The sequence below is a fragment of the Cylas formicarius genome, unplaced genomic scaffold (genome assembly GCF_029955315.1).
Source record: "Cylas formicarius isolate icCylForm1 unplaced genomic scaffold, icCylForm1.1 PGA_scaffold_9__14_contigs__length_23061073, whole genome shotgun sequence".
Classification (NCBI taxonomy): Eukaryota; Metazoa; Arthropoda; class Insecta; order Coleoptera; family Brentidae; genus Cylas; species Cylas formicarius.
In genome coordinates this window covers 4,833,304-4,848,763 of record NW_026844365.1, presented here as the reverse complement: position 1 = coordinate 4,848,763, position 15,460 = coordinate 4,833,304, and the positions used below count along the sequence as shown (strand labels likewise).

Below are 15,460 nucleotides of genomic sequence, written 5' to 3'. Positions count from 1 at the left end.
ATACTAACAAATCAACGTGTGATCAATAAATAAGGTGATTTTTGAAATTGGTGCGCTACGTACATTCGATCTTTTTTTGATAATTTTTTTGTTATGTTGGTACACGTCCCCCTAACATATGTTCACAGTTTCAGCTAGATTGGATGTTTACTTTGTTTTGTGAGACGGAAGCGAAAATTAAACAAAGAATTTGCATAAATTATGTGCAAAAAATGGTGAGCGGCATATGGTGAATCTACTTTGAGCAAAGAAAAAAATGTTTATAGGTGGTACAAGCCGTTCCAAGATTTGGAAGGTTTGGAACCACTGAAGAGATAAAGAAAAAATCGCTGGAAGAACTCAAGGTTATACCAGAAAGTGCTTATTGTTATACGATTCAGTTTCATAAATAGATACAGTACAGTACTAAATGAAAGTGCCAAACTGTTTAACCAACTGCTCAAGAAGTCGCTTATTTTTTAAGTGACATATTAAGCGCCACATTAAAACCAAAACATCTAATAAACATTCATTTATGTCAAACCACTTTTTTAAAGTAAATCGTATATTATTATAATTATAAGTGAATTAATTAAAAAAATACTATATCCAGTGAAGTGATTAGGGGAAGCGAAGCTGTGTCGTGTCCAACATCATCAAACATCCTAGCAAAGTAATGTTAACGCAAAAGATATGTGTTTTCATTCGACTTCAATATCCTCCGAGATTTCGAATACGCGCTTATTCACACGCGCAATGAATAACCGGAGATAATAGTATCACAGTGCGACTGGGAGGTACTTAATCGCACATTTTTTAAGCACCTTTGCCATCCTGTTTGCAGAAACGCTACGGTGTAGTTCGACAATGCGCATCCGCGAAATTTTGTTGCTAATCTCCGCACTCTATGCGGTCGAGGCCGCTAATGAGTGTGACCTTAGATCTGTGGAGGATGGTAGCGTGTGCGTATGTAACTCTACCTATTGCGATACGGTTCCCGAGGTGCTAAGCCTATCTTCGGGGGAATACCAGTTATATACGACCAGCAAAGATAAGCTTGGGTTCTATTCGAGCACCGGAAAGTTTGTGGAAGCGACGACAACCGCTAATACCGTAACTATTTCGGACCTCGACACCACGTACCAGGAAATCATCGGTTTTGGAGGTGCTTTCACAGATGCCGCAGGGATAAATATCGCCTTGCTTCCGGCTGACGCTCAGGATAAACTATTAGAGAGCTATTTCGGGAAAGATGGTGTCCAGTATAGTATGGGCCGAGTGCCTATCGGCGGTACTGACTTCTCAACTAGAGGATATACTTACTGCGATACTCAAGATGAAACCCTGGAATCGTTTGCTTTGCAAGAGGAGGACATCAAATATAAGGTACGTTCGTGTAAAGGACTACTATAAAACTGCGAGTTTCTTGTCGAAATCTAATTATACCATTCAGAAAAGGATGCGAACTACCAACACAATGTTAAGTCATTGAAGGTACTCTGTTGGTGGTAATGCGAATGCAAATCCACATTGCTACTAGCAGTTCTTTCAAAAACTGCAAGAACTATTACAAAGAAAGATCTCTCCTTTTTAAGGATTACTTACAAAAGTTATACGCATATACACCTATTATTTTTGAGGATGTATAGCCACATAAGTCGTTCCTATAGTAATTCGAATCTTTGACACAGATTAGCGCGGATTCTTAGTCTGTTATCATCTTATCCACGACTTCCGTTTTATAATAAGTTGTTATTTAAATTTGTAAAATTTGGTTCCATATTGCCGAACAAATCAAGTGATTTTCAAAGAAACTTCTATAGGCTACTGTAATAATATTTTCAAATCTTCTGGATAAGTCGTAATGACAGTTTACTACTCATCAAAATCTCACATGACTAAATATCTAACTGAGGTGGCTTTTACTTGATGAAAATCCATTTAACACAAATTAAATTAGAACAAAAAATGTTCAGATGTTCCAATAAATTTAGTTTTTTTCTACTAACTACTACTAACCAAATTTGTTGTAAGCTATGGAGATCAGCAAAATGAGATAATCGAATTTATTACTTAATGACCAATTGGATTTAAATGCGTCTCCGTTGTTAAATTTTAAAAAAAGCAACCGAAAATCTTAATCCCTACTCAGTGTTTCAGCTATCACCAATATGGGAATCAGTCAGTAAACAGTATTAACAATCTACTCAGGAGAAATACTGAAAATATGTAAATAGATAAAGTCATTTTAAATATAAAAGTGCCAAAAAAATGCTACGTTGCCACAATATTGCATCATAGTATATAAAGAATACTTATATTGCTTGATCTTCAATATAAATCCTCTCTAATAAACTCAATTTTACTTGAAGTGAGGTGGCTTTTACTTGATGAAAATCCATTTAACAAAATAAATAAGAACTAAAAGCTCAGATTTTCACGAAATTATATCAAATGATAAAGACACGGTATTGTCGAAACAATTGTCGTGTGAAAATATATAATTTCGTGAAAATCTGAACTTTTAGTTTTTATTTATTTTGTCAATTTTACTTCTTTGTTCAAAACTCGTGTTCAAATTTAATCTGATTTATATAGCCGGCGGCCGAGATTTTCGTAATCAGGTGAGAAAAAAAACCACAAACATCTCAATTGAAGTTTTCTTATCTTATCTCATCGGCTCAATACGTTTTAGAATCAAATCACTAATTAAAGGGACCTCGGTATCTAATTTGGTTTACATCAAATCGCCAGGGGATGTGCAAAAACTGGAACCTCCGGCGGAATACTTTTCAACTACTACTATATCTACATCACTAGTACAATGTTCTCACACTAGCACACTAACCAAAAATCCATATTCCATATGTAAATTTAACTCTACAGGGTGTTTTCTAATTGAATGTCAATAATTAGTGGGGAGGTTTTCACTAATGATCAGTGAAGTTGCGTAAGAACGATTGTATGATCATCAAAGCGTTTTAAGCTCAATCTCTATTGATTTAATACTGTAAAACCCTTGTGGTTAAATAATTCCTCTTTGTTTGTAAAAAATTATAACAAACTGTTATGTTTTTCTTTATTATGTATTTTTTTTATACGTTCATCATAGTCATAGTTCTGCAAACAAATGAAGTTTGCCTTTTTAAGATTCCGTACATCAAAAAGGCCATTGACCTAAAGGGAACTGATCCGTTCAAACTGTTCGCAACCGCTTGGTCGGCTCCTTTGTGGATGAAAACTACAGACAGGTATTTATTTATTTTATATTTATCCAATTTCATCAAACTCAGGCCAGAGAAAAAATATCGTATCGTAATTAAAACGCAGATCGATTAGATTTATACGCAAATGACAAAATTACAATAAAAGTGAGGGGCGTGCAATACTATTTGTTTGGATCCCTTATTTTTATCTAGTTAATTCAAAACCACCCCTTTACCATTATAAAAGTTTTTTTCAAGTACATCCGACAAAAATTATTGAATACCAACATTTCCGGACCTACTTTTATATCAATTTTTTTTAAACGCCCTACATTGCTTTCGGAATACTGGGAATATATTAACAAGTTTCATTTGATTCGTTGATGGGACGATATTCAAGGTTGGATGATTGTAATATTTATATGTGGAGAAGTTAATAACATCCAAACAACACAAAAGTCGTCAACATATATAACAATAATTATTTAAATATCGCCCAAAATAACATTAGACATTTCGAAAAATAAAATTTGAAAATTAAAGAGAAACAATATTTTGAACGAATCATTTTTATATTTACCATTTTTGAATTTAATTCCGCTAACTCATTTAAAAAGTATATAAGAAAACTCAAAAAATTTAGATCTAGATTACTGACTTGTTTGTCTACGAGTTTTGTTTTTTTTTTTCACTTCCAAATGATTGTTTTAATAGTTGTCTTTCTAATGTTTACTTTCCTTTATGTTATTATTATCTGTTACAGGAATGTATGTCTGTTGGTCGCGTATAAATTAATATACAAATTATAAATAACTATTCTTTATATTTTTTTACATTTCACAAATAGGCAAAAAATAAATTTAAAAAAAAATGGAAAATTCTACAATCTTTTTTCATTGTATGTTTCATTTTTAAATGTCCTTTTAGTTACACACGCTTCGGGCAGCTAAAGGATGAATATTACGGATTGTGGGCCGAATATTACATCAAATTTTTCGACAGTTACAAACAGGAGAACATATCCTTTTGGGGAGTGACTACGCAAAACGAACCTATCAATGGCATAATCGGAATCAACATCAATAACCTGGGATTTCTACCAAATCAAATGGTAAGTTAAAAATATTCAAAACGAAGTGAATCGGTGTGGAGGAAGACAAGATTGTTTCTTTTCTCTCTTCTTCAAATAGACCTTTTTCCATCATTGGGTATAGACATAAATTGTGAATTTACTTTTACTATTTTGGGAAATATTGCGTTCTTTATTTTCTAGATGTCAAATCCCCCTAACAAAGTGATGAGGCAAAAAACGGTTTCAAAATTGCATCTGTTACAAAGATTTTGACTCTTTTAAACAGATGCACGAGGTATTTGCCTTTCAAGTCCACTTTTAAGAGATTCAAATTATCGACTGTGTTACTTTTCATAGAAGATGGTTCACAATTCAATACAAAGAGATTTTTCAGGAGATCTATACTTGTTTCGTTTTCCATGTACAGAAAATCAAAACAAAAATAAATAAAATTTTTGTCAAACTTTAACACTTTTTTTCTGTATCTGATTTGGACAAAAATTGAAACTCAAATAATGAAATATCAAATGGAAATATACTTGCTAAAAAAATAAAAAAGAAGAACTAGAAAGTAACAACCAACCATATTTCAGCAATTTATCCTAGAAGATGCATACTACAATATTACCAAATATTTACTTATTAGAAATGACCTCTGACTCCTGGCTGAATTTCATCACTGACCTTTGGGATGGGCGGCATATTATTATTACAAGAAAATATTTCATTTCTCAAATCATTATGGGAATTATCGAATACACCTTTTTAGTTGATTCTGCGAGAACCCTTGATTAAAGAAAAACTTCTTTTCAGAACAAGTGGATATCCGCCAATCTAGGTCCAAGGGTCAGGAACTCGAGCTATTCGGATCTGAAAATCATTGCCCATGATGAGGCTAGGATTACACTACTATTCTTTAATCTGGTAATCAATGATTTACAAAAACTTACGTGTTAGACGCGGCAGTCAGAGATTTTAGCGAAGTTTTTGTTTTCAAATATTAGTAAAAAATAACTATAATATAATAATAATAATAATAATAATAATAAATAATAAAAAATTTTATAAACGTATTATTATTGTTATTGAGGCCTTTCTATTTATTTGTTCGATTTAATTTTTAGACAGTTTTAACACTGTGTACTTGTTTTTATGTGCCATGTTTTGATCTTTAATAAGCGTTTGGCCTGGGCAATAAGTCTTTTGGTAATTTTTAATTAAAATCAAATTTAAAGAACTTAAACAATAACTAAATTAGATTATTGTCTGTTTTATATTGTTTTATACATACCCAGTTTTTACGTGTTCTGTGTGTTTGCCTACCTTGTTGTCTTTTTGTTACAAAAGGTGATGTATTTTTTTTTATTGAAAATATATTGAGCTAGATTAATTTAAATACAATATAAAAATTGTGTAGAATTTCTTATGCGCTCATTTACGACTAAAATATTTCTTTGAAATTTGGAATTTTAAACATTCCATTTTTATCGCTTTCTGGTTATTCAATAATTAAATTCCTTATTTACGATAAGAACAGTTTTACATTTAAAAGTGTATTTCGATTTAAGTCAGGAATTCTGACATATTCCTTAGAAATGCTGACTCCAGTTAAAATTTCTGACTTGTTTCTTAGAAATTCTGATTTTTTTTTTTTTGAAAACGTATATTGTATTGTTTAGTCTTAAGTGCTTTCGTAACATTTGTAACTTCGCATAGCAACTTAAAATATTTGTCCAATTATCAGTTCACCTTATCTAACGATGACGTTGTCGGTTATTTGGATGGTGTCGGAATTCACTGGTATTCGGATACCGTTATACCACCTATTGCGTTGAGTTTGGCATCTACCTCTAAAAAAGACCTATTCAAACTCTCCACCGAAGCATGCAACGGTAAGTCCATTATTATCCATGGTCATGGTCAAAAATGCAGCAGAAGACTTCATGTATTATGTTATCTTCAGGATTTCTTCATGCCCAAGGATTGGAACCAGCGGTGCAAATAGGAAGTTGGGATCGAGGAGTCGCTTATATAAAAGATATTTTCGAAGTAAGTTTGTCAAAATCTGTAAAGAATATATGCAATCTCAGATGCAGTTTTGTCGTCGCGAAATAATTTTCTAAGACAAAATAGAATCGGGGCAGTTATATGGTGGATACATAAAAACAGCATCAAAATTTGAAACTACAAAATATCCAAATTACTTACTAACTGTACAGTATAAGAGTGTTGTGGACTCCAGTATCCCGAATAATTTTTGCTTCATATATATTCCTTTATTTTATGACTTTTATTTCCAAAATAATGTAATTTTCATTTTAGAAGTCTTTATTTCGTCCAATTCTTTATGCTCACTTCTTTAACAGTTTTCTATTTTCATATCTGAATTCCTGGGAGAGTACCATACATTCGAAATATCTTTAAATCTCTCTTGAAAACTACTGTTCTAATAATTTATTCCTTACTTTCGAAGTTTTTTTTTTATTTTTTGCTAGATGGTTCAGTATTGTAGTTATAATTATATATTTAGATTTCTTAATTAAATTTGGCACACATGTACTATATATCAAGAGGAATTATTTAGTGTACACACCAGTGGCAGGCGCACGGAATTTCACACGTCCGTTTTGACGGATGTTACACCACTGATTTTTCTTAAAATAAAAATTATTCTTACAGTCTCTAATCTCTGACACTTCAAAACATCAAAGTACGAATACGAAGTACCTAAACTCAGAGGTGTGTTTTGAAATCTTTATTATTATTATCATGTTTTGTTATTTCATTAAAATTGTAAAAGTGAAAAAACAGTCTTCTATTTTTTGCCGAAGAACGTTAATTGGTAACTAAAAAGTAGATATTATGTTTTAGATATTTTATTTTTCACAAAAAAAAATCTCGATTTAACCAGTATTGTGACGAGCTAATTAACCAAAATATTATTTCTTCATAGACGATCAGAGCGGTACGCCATAAATTTCCTTTAAGAAAGTAATGAAACTAGTACCGTGCGTTCCATTTATCATGATAACATTTTGATTGGCTGTAAGTTTTTTGTTTATAGAGATATCCAGGTAAACAAAAAAAACAAAATGTAGGGTTAGTAGCTAAATTTTTTTCCAAGTGACGTATAAAAGCCTACATCATATTTTTGTAAATAGAACACCCTGTTATTCCTATTAAAATGATGTGACACACTTTATATTTTATATTTTTGACAAATCGGCAAAAATAGGAAAATTTTATATAATATCAAATAGTGCCGTGACTGACCGCAAGAACAAAAATTATTTACAAATTAAAGCAGAACCAAAACACGAAAAATGACAAAACACGCTAAAGTAAAAAATTCATTAACTATTCTAAATACCCCTGGGATATTCAATACTAAGAAAATGTTTAACTTGCACAACATTGTCTGCCGCCAATAACCAATAATATATTTAGGGGTCGATCTTCTATATATTCATATTATCTAGGATTATTTAAAGACCAATGTCGCGTATTTTGCAACCATTTCTTGTGGTGAACGACCTTACATCAGTCCATAAAATGTTTTTCAAAAAATTATTATTCTGATTATGCATAGGGTAGTTCGAGGATAGATGGCGCAGAAGGTGAGATGGCGCAATGATTTTACAGCGCAATCGCTAGAGTCCAGACGCCATGATGTACGAACTGTGTGTGTCTACCGGTTATACCCGTATTTTGCTATTATTTTTTTGTGATTCGGTTGGGACGAAAATATTATTTGGAATTCCTGCTTAGTGCTGATTGACCTTGATTTTAACAATAATTTTAGGCAAGTTATCGTCTTAGGTAAGTAAAAACATCTACGTTTTGATATAACGCCATCTCCCCTCCCACGACGGGGATAGATGTTCACTTATTTTGAGTTGAGATGGCTCAGTAATATTTCTTCTCTTTTCGAGTATGCCGACCAATTACAAGCACACCGGAAGTTGCTCCAGGGCTAATTGGACTGAACAACAGTTAACTGAAGTCATTCAAGCCGTTAATGAAAAAAGAATGGGAGTTAATAAGGCTTCGAGAAATTTTGGAGTACCGGCCACTACTCTACGAAGAAGAAAAGCGAAAAATTATGTGAATAAAGGCCCTCTTGGACCCTCGTCAACATTAGGCGACGCTGCTGAAGAAAAGTTGGTTACACACATCCTAAAACTTCAAAAAAACGGATTTTCTCCTACACGATTCGACGTGCGAAGCATGGCTTTTAAATTGGCCGAACAGCTGGGAAGGAATCGAGACTAGCTGGTTTTCCGTGGCTTAAGTTATTTCTTCAGAAATATCCAGAGCTATCAGTGAGAAAAGCAGAAGGGGTCTCCATTAATTGATCCTTGGGTATGAACAAAAAAGACGTACAGGTTTATTTCCAGCTGTTAGAAAATACTCTCACCGAAAACAATCTTATGCAAAAACCTGGACTTATTTTTAATATGGATGAGACTGGTCTGCAGCTAAATAAGTCTGCGCCTGTAAATAATGGGACTTCAGCACTTAAGCCTACTGAAATTGTGCCTTTTCATCCTTCTGCAATCCCAGATGAAGCCTATTTGACTGAAAATAATAACGTAGTTGATCCTATCCCTCATCCAGTACAAAATGAACAGAATCTTAATGGTGGTTCTCAAAGTTATCCTGAAGGTTTAGCTGATGATAATTAACAGCCCTGCTGCAGTTGGCAGACTGCAGATGCACTTGTACCAGAAAATCAAAATAAACCTCCTGCAAGAACCAATAAAACTACCCCTGGTACGCTTTACTGGATATCATCTCGCCTGTTCCAGTTGTTTCTGCTGAAGTTAATTCTGTTCGACAAAGGGGCAAACAGCTGGCAGAAATTTTAACTACAGAGACAACAGGAAAAAGAAAAAAACTGATAACACAGAAAGGAAACAACATTAGTAAAATGGAACCAGTTATTAAGAAATTAAAAATTACTAAAATGAAAACTAAGAAAACTACGCAAAGCTCATCTTCAGACGACGATTTGATTTAGAAGCACCAATATTCGATGATTCTTCAGATGCGCTGGTCGTAGCGAGGAGTATTCCCAAACCACAAAATCTGACGACTGGGTTCAATGCTTACGTTGCTCCAAGTGGTTTCATGATTCCTGTTCCAAGTTTGTTAACTTTTGCGATGAATGCGGTTTTATGATGTGTAAAACAAAGTGAAATTTTGGCCAAAAAACTTTTTTTTTTGTTGCGCCATCTCACCTCAGCACTGTGGGAGAGATGGTTTTTGTAAACTGTTTTTATTTTTTTCAAGAATTGAAACATTTATTTTTATATTGATTTTATATATTTTATACGCATTTCTAACTCTGCAGTTATAATTTGATTCACAAATATATTAACGTGAAATTTCAAAACCTGGGCCATCTATCTTCGAATTACCCTATTTAAAAAATCCAAATAATATTGATATTGTCCTGCGCTTAGTTTTTGAGTTTTACGAAATTTAAATGCATTATATTTATATTTAAACTCTTCAAATACTCTAGTAATAGAGGAAAGTGGATGTGCTTCATAGAATCCTAATATATTTGCCTTATTTCCTTCGTTGAAAACATTATTATCTCGGCATACCTTTTTAGCATTTAGTACGTTACCGTTTTCTGCAAAATTCCTTGTAAGTCGTGGAAATATCTGTTTTGAAGGAGCTCAGCGCTCTAATAGAATGACTTGGACCATAATTCAACCTTCAACGTTGCTTACTAATATGTCAAACATAAACAATTTTTCAGGGCACTCTTTGAAATTATGTAAAAATGTCATATTTTTGCCGATTTGTCAAAAACGAATGGACTAAAATATAAATTGTGTTACATCATTATAATGGCAATAAGATATTCTCTCAAACACATATATAATATACAGGGCGTTCCATTTAAAAAATATCATGTAGGCTTATGTTTCTAAAAATTGATAGTGTTTTGTTTTATACGTCACTTGGAAAAAAAGTTGGCTATTAATCCTACATACTGTTTTTTGGTTTACCTTGATATCTCCAAAAACAAAAAAGTTAAAGCCAATTAAAACGTTATCAAGATAAATGCAAATGTGCCAAATTTTATTAAAATATCTAAAGTGGTATTACAGATATTAAACAAATATATTTTATTTTTGAAAATTTTAGCATCCTGTATCTCAAAAGTTAAGACTTTTAGGACGTATGTTTTTGAGTTGAATTTCGATCAATTTCGCTTCTGTTCATGGAAAACAAATCGCTAATAATGGCCGTTGCAGAATCTAGAAAACGACGTCGTCGGTTGGATCGATTGGAACTTGGTTTTAGACACCGAAGGTGGTCCGAACTGGGTGGACAATAACGTAGACGCCCCCATCATCGCGAACGCCACTGCCGGAGAGTTTTACAAGCAGCCGATGTTCTACGGGTTCGGTCACTTTTCAAAATTCGTCATTCCCGGTTCTGTTCGAGTAGATGTCACGACGAATACCGATCTCAAAGTTTTGGCGTTTTTGAGACCTGACGAAAAGCTGGCACTAATTTTGTGGAACAGGTATAGTGTGTCTCAAAGTATACGTGGTGTGTTCAAAAAATAAGGTGACGTTTGCGGGATACGTACATTGGATCTTTACACTTTTTTTTTTGTGACACAAAAACGTTAGACGTGTTCTGGGCGATTTTCTGCTGTCACAAAAAATGGAACAAAAAACATTTTGTGTAAATAATGGAATACAGTGCTTGAAACACTTGAAATGTTGACAACAGCATATGGTGAATCTACTTCGGGCAAAAAGTTGTTCCAAGATGGCCGAGAAGACGCCGATGACGAACAACTGATGAAAGCGTTGGAGAAATAAAACAAATGGTGTTGAAAAATCACGCAAATTAAATTAGAACAAAAAATATACAGATTTTCACACCGTGCATTTGTCAAATACAAAATATCACTATATTCCGACACATATATAAAAACTAGTAGTAATATATTTTTAATTACTGGTATAGGGTTATAAATTTAAATTTAGCAACGGAGACGCATTTAAATCCATGAAGTAATAAATTCGAATATCTCATTTTGTTAATCTCCATTGCTTCCAACAAATTTAGTTTTTTGCTTTTTGAATGATTATGTAAAACATCAAAATTATCGTCAGAGTTGTGTATTTTTAAATTTAAAATATGGCGTGCCATTCGAATTAATCAGATTTTTCCAACTCAAAAGTACCTATTCAATTGTTTTTTCGTCTAGAATGAAATAGATTTCTGGTAAGGGAGTAAAATTTGTAAAAATTTTATATAAAATATGATCTCTTATTAACTGCAGTAACCTCTAAATTGCTCTCGCACAGCAAAACTACCTAATTAAATGAAATATAATAAAATGCTGAGTTCTTAGGGTCCTCTTTATGACAAAAGTTACCTTTGAAAGAGAGTCACCATGGAAAAAACTTTATTTGGTTCAAAGTATATCCAAGTGCAATGGTTTTAGAAACATAAAAATTGTATTCCAAATATGTTAGTTACTTGATTATTAATTAATTCATTGCACAGATCTATTCAAATTTTTAAAATTAAGGTCTATCTAAATCAAAATTTTCTTCAGGGAAGATGCAGCTGTCACGGCGGAGATTCAGATACTTGGATTGGCAACGTTGCTTGAGGTACCCGCGTCTTCAATAAATACGCTTCTCTACCTTCCATAAAAGCAGTAAAAGGTTTTTTTTTTTTTTAATGTGTTTATAGTGAATAACAATATTTGTGAGATTTTTACCGTTTTATTGATATAAAACACGACATGACGACAAATCAGCGTCAAAATTTTAGTCAATAATTTTTATGTACTCCCCACTCCAAAGAGGCCCAATTGAAGAGTGGAAATGCCAAAGTGGGGCACGTGTTCGTACAAATAAGGCAAATGCAATTTACTCAAATATTACCGGAGGCACATATTCGTTTTCTAAATTATGGAGAATTTACTACTACAGAAGAAATGCGGAAGAAGCCAGTGAAACCAATTATAACGAAAAGTAAAAAAAATATTATATATATTATATAAATAAATATTTACAGCGTATTATTAACTTGACTTTATTTCTTCTTTATTTTCCGTCTGATCGGAAAGTATCAACGCTAAACCGATAATAATAAACAGCATCCCAGTCCACCAAAATAGGGATGTTACCTCGTTAAATATTAGAAACCCAACGAGTGCCTGAAACATAAATATGTATTCTTGTTGCATTCACATAAAACTTTCAATAGATTCTTTATGAAGAAAGAAAGAAATTCAAAAAACAATCTGTGAGGGTCATATTTGCAAACGGAGCCCAAAACAATTAAAATACAAATAAGAATAAACAAATTACGTAACTTATGTGGGACACACTTAGTGTTGATCTATGGCCATATTTGTTGCGTTCCTGCTGGAGTAACAATTATCCTGCAATGAATTACTTTGCCTATAAGCTACGCAGCCCACAGAATATTAGCTCAGCTGTCTAGCATAATTTTAATCTTCGTTATTCTTCGAACTACTTCGGACATGTCCGGTACATCAGTCACGGGTTCGGCAGCCATTTTTTGTTTTGAGATGGTATTTTGACGTTTAGCAGGTCAAGACATAAGTCACTTGTGCTGTTTTGCAACAGTACACCAAAAAACTAATGATCGTGGGAAAACTGCAGTACGCAACACGTTCATCAAGTTGTTGCAAAATATTATTTAAGTTGTCCATACAACGAAATAGCGAATTATAAACGAAATTTTCTTTAACCGTAGATCTTTGACGCTCTGGAGACTGTCGCTCAGTTGTACGCAGAGAAAATGAACTCGAGTTAAAATTGAACCCAAATTGAAATCAACATAAACGCAGACATGTCAGATTTCTGTTTCCTACAGGTGGCAATAGATGCACAGCGTCTAGCAGACTAGGTTTCTTAAGCCGTCTTTGACAAAGAAGAATATTGTATAGCGGGTGATTTTAAGATTCCTTAGATCTGAATGAGAGTGATATGTGTGTCTGTGTGTGTCTTTTTTTCTAGTGTAAAAAGAGTTTTGAAACATTTCATTGAGGTAAGTTGAAACTCTATATAGCGAAATTGAAGGGACTGCTTTTTTTTTGTTATAAACAGTTATAGGCACTTGAAAAGTAACAATACGCATATGTGTCCTGTAATATTTAAATATTTTATATACACATTTTAACCTCTACTTAGGAACATTTTATATAAATATTAAAGAACTACATTTAATATTTCAAATAATCGGTCATTTTCTTTTGATTTTTTTTAGTATGCCAATACGCATCTCGTACTTGGACTTGCATTTTCACCATTTATTCGATTAATTCTCTAGCAACTTAACTGAATATAGGGCTTGTTGAATGGTTGGTGGTGGTCTCAGATCAACTCCTTCATCTTCTTCTTCCTCTTGGTGCTCTTCCTCACCGTTTCTTGCTCGTTGTAATATGGCTTCCTCTGTCAAGTCTGCTGCTGTAGGCAAATCCTGATCTATCAACATAAAATCTTGCACCTCCTCACTTGTAAACGTAATTGTTGTTTGAAACTGTTTAGTGGCTGATCATTTTCCAAGTCCTCTTTCCAAGCTTTACTAATAAAGTTGACTGCATATAGGATATTAGTGGACTACCTTTCTTTTTTGTCTCCCATTCATTTTGGCAGCTACTAACACTTTTATACGTTCCCTAGAAAGTTTTCCACCCACACACTGTTCGCTTCGAAATTTAAGTCTTTTATCTGGCGTCATTTTGTAAAAAATGAGCAGGGTACCTTTCTCAAACTCTTGAATGGAACCTTGGGCACTTTACTAACCCACACTAAAGCGTTTTACCACAAACCGAAACTCCATTTTACGTACACGACGCGCGTTTCGCCAACCAAGTTGGCATCTTCAGGAGAAGATTAAAACTGAACTGAAAACTTTTCTGCTAGTTTTGTAAATCGACGGTTCCGTTTCTGTCGACATTACGGGTAATAATATAATAATACAAGCTGTTCAGCAAACTTTTCTTTTAGTTTTACGATAGGTTCAGAGAGTGGTAGATTTTTAAGACGTTGGAACCACTGCAACATTGCCCGATCCAAATCTTCAAATTTTTCTTTGCAATATATAGTCTTCGCTGTACATAGTGAAATGGAAACGTATGCTTCGAGCAACAGGGAAAAACCAGAATTTAGTTGAAAGTTAAAAAAACTCGGAGAGTAACATTTCCTTAAACTCGTCACCTGGGATATGCTCATCTGAAGGTTGATAGGAGAAAACAGGGAATGTCCAATTTTGATCCAAAATGAGTTACTGGCGCCATCAATTGGCAAAAACCAAACATCGAATAACATCACATTTTACAGTATTATTTTCTAATGCTGTATAAGGAGGAAACGCGGAATGTCTAAAGCAAAACGTAATAAATCGACCATGTCCAGTCAAAACGGTTATTTTTTCTCTCTTGAACCATTTTGCTGTGATAATTTTCATGTTTAGCATTTTAAAATGGCTGACAATCCTAAAAATAAAAAGATAGCTACAGTGTCGCTCAAAAATTATGAATAAAACTTAGCGAAGTATTAGTGACTAATATCGGGTGAGAGAACATCGTCAAAGGAGTTAATGAATGTGCAAAGTTTTTTAAGGCAGTGCACAGCATTCCCAAAAGTAAAGTTGAGCTCCTCCAAAAGATAAGCTCGGATGAAAAAAATACAAAAACATGGACAGCACTACCTAGGAATGTATTAAATCGCACATTGCTTTGTTTAAAACAAGACAAAGTCGTCACCGTTTAAAAGATAATACAAAATAGGTCATATTTGCCAGATAAACTCTTTATTAAAAAGATGTACAGGATGTTCGAAGTTCTACATCCAAATTAAAAAATATCCCATCAATCTCACAGTTTTAAGAGTTTTCGGGGAAAACTAAAGCTGTCGAGAAAGGCTCCATGTACGAAAATTTGGAAATTAAGAAGCTGCGCACTAAAAAAGAATTCTGCGAATGGCGCAGGTTTTTATGACCCAAAAACATCTACCAATTACAAGCGTCAGTTCTCCATGTTTAAACTTCTCCCTATAGATACCAAAACATACAAAAATCTTATATCTTTATTACTATAAGAATGTTATGTTATATAGAGGCGTTATCTCAAGAATTACTCTTTTTTTAGGTACAAATTTTATTTTTGCTACTACGAAGTACT

General features: G+C 33.3%; 1 protein-coding gene across 1 annotated transcript; it reads left to right on the top strand.

The window, feature by feature from the left end:
* Nucleotides 1–796: 796 nt before the first annotated feature.
* LOC132707914 (lysosomal acid glucosylceramidase-like) lies at nucleotides 797–12,318 on the top strand. Its single transcript, XM_060679936.1, has 8 exons — nucleotides 797–1,365; nucleotides 3,130–3,230; nucleotides 4,113–4,296; nucleotides 5,071–5,181; nucleotides 6,002–6,149; nucleotides 6,221–6,306; nucleotides 10,530–10,804; nucleotides 11,855–12,318. The coding sequence occupies exons 1-8, from the start codon at nucleotides 847–849 to the stop codon at nucleotides 11,952–11,954; spliced, it is 1,524 nt and encodes a 507-aa protein (XP_060535919.1). The 5' UTR covers nucleotides 797–846; the 3' UTR covers nucleotides 11,955–12,318.
* The last annotated feature ends 3,142 nt before the right edge of the window (nucleotides 12,319–15,460 follow it).

Coding starts and splice junctions, on each gene's coding strand:
- LOC132707914 (XM_060679936.1), top strand. CDS start 847: ATGCGCATCCGCGAAATTTTGTTGCTAATCTCCGCACTCTATGCGGTC. Junction 5,182..6,001: donor CACTACTATTCTTTAATCTG/GTAATCAATGAT, acceptor TCCAATTATCAG/TTCACCTTATCTAACGATGA. Junction 6,307..10,529: donor ATATAAAAGATATTTTCGAA/GTAAGTTTGTCA, acceptor TGGCCGTTGCAG/AATCTAGAAAACGACGTCGT.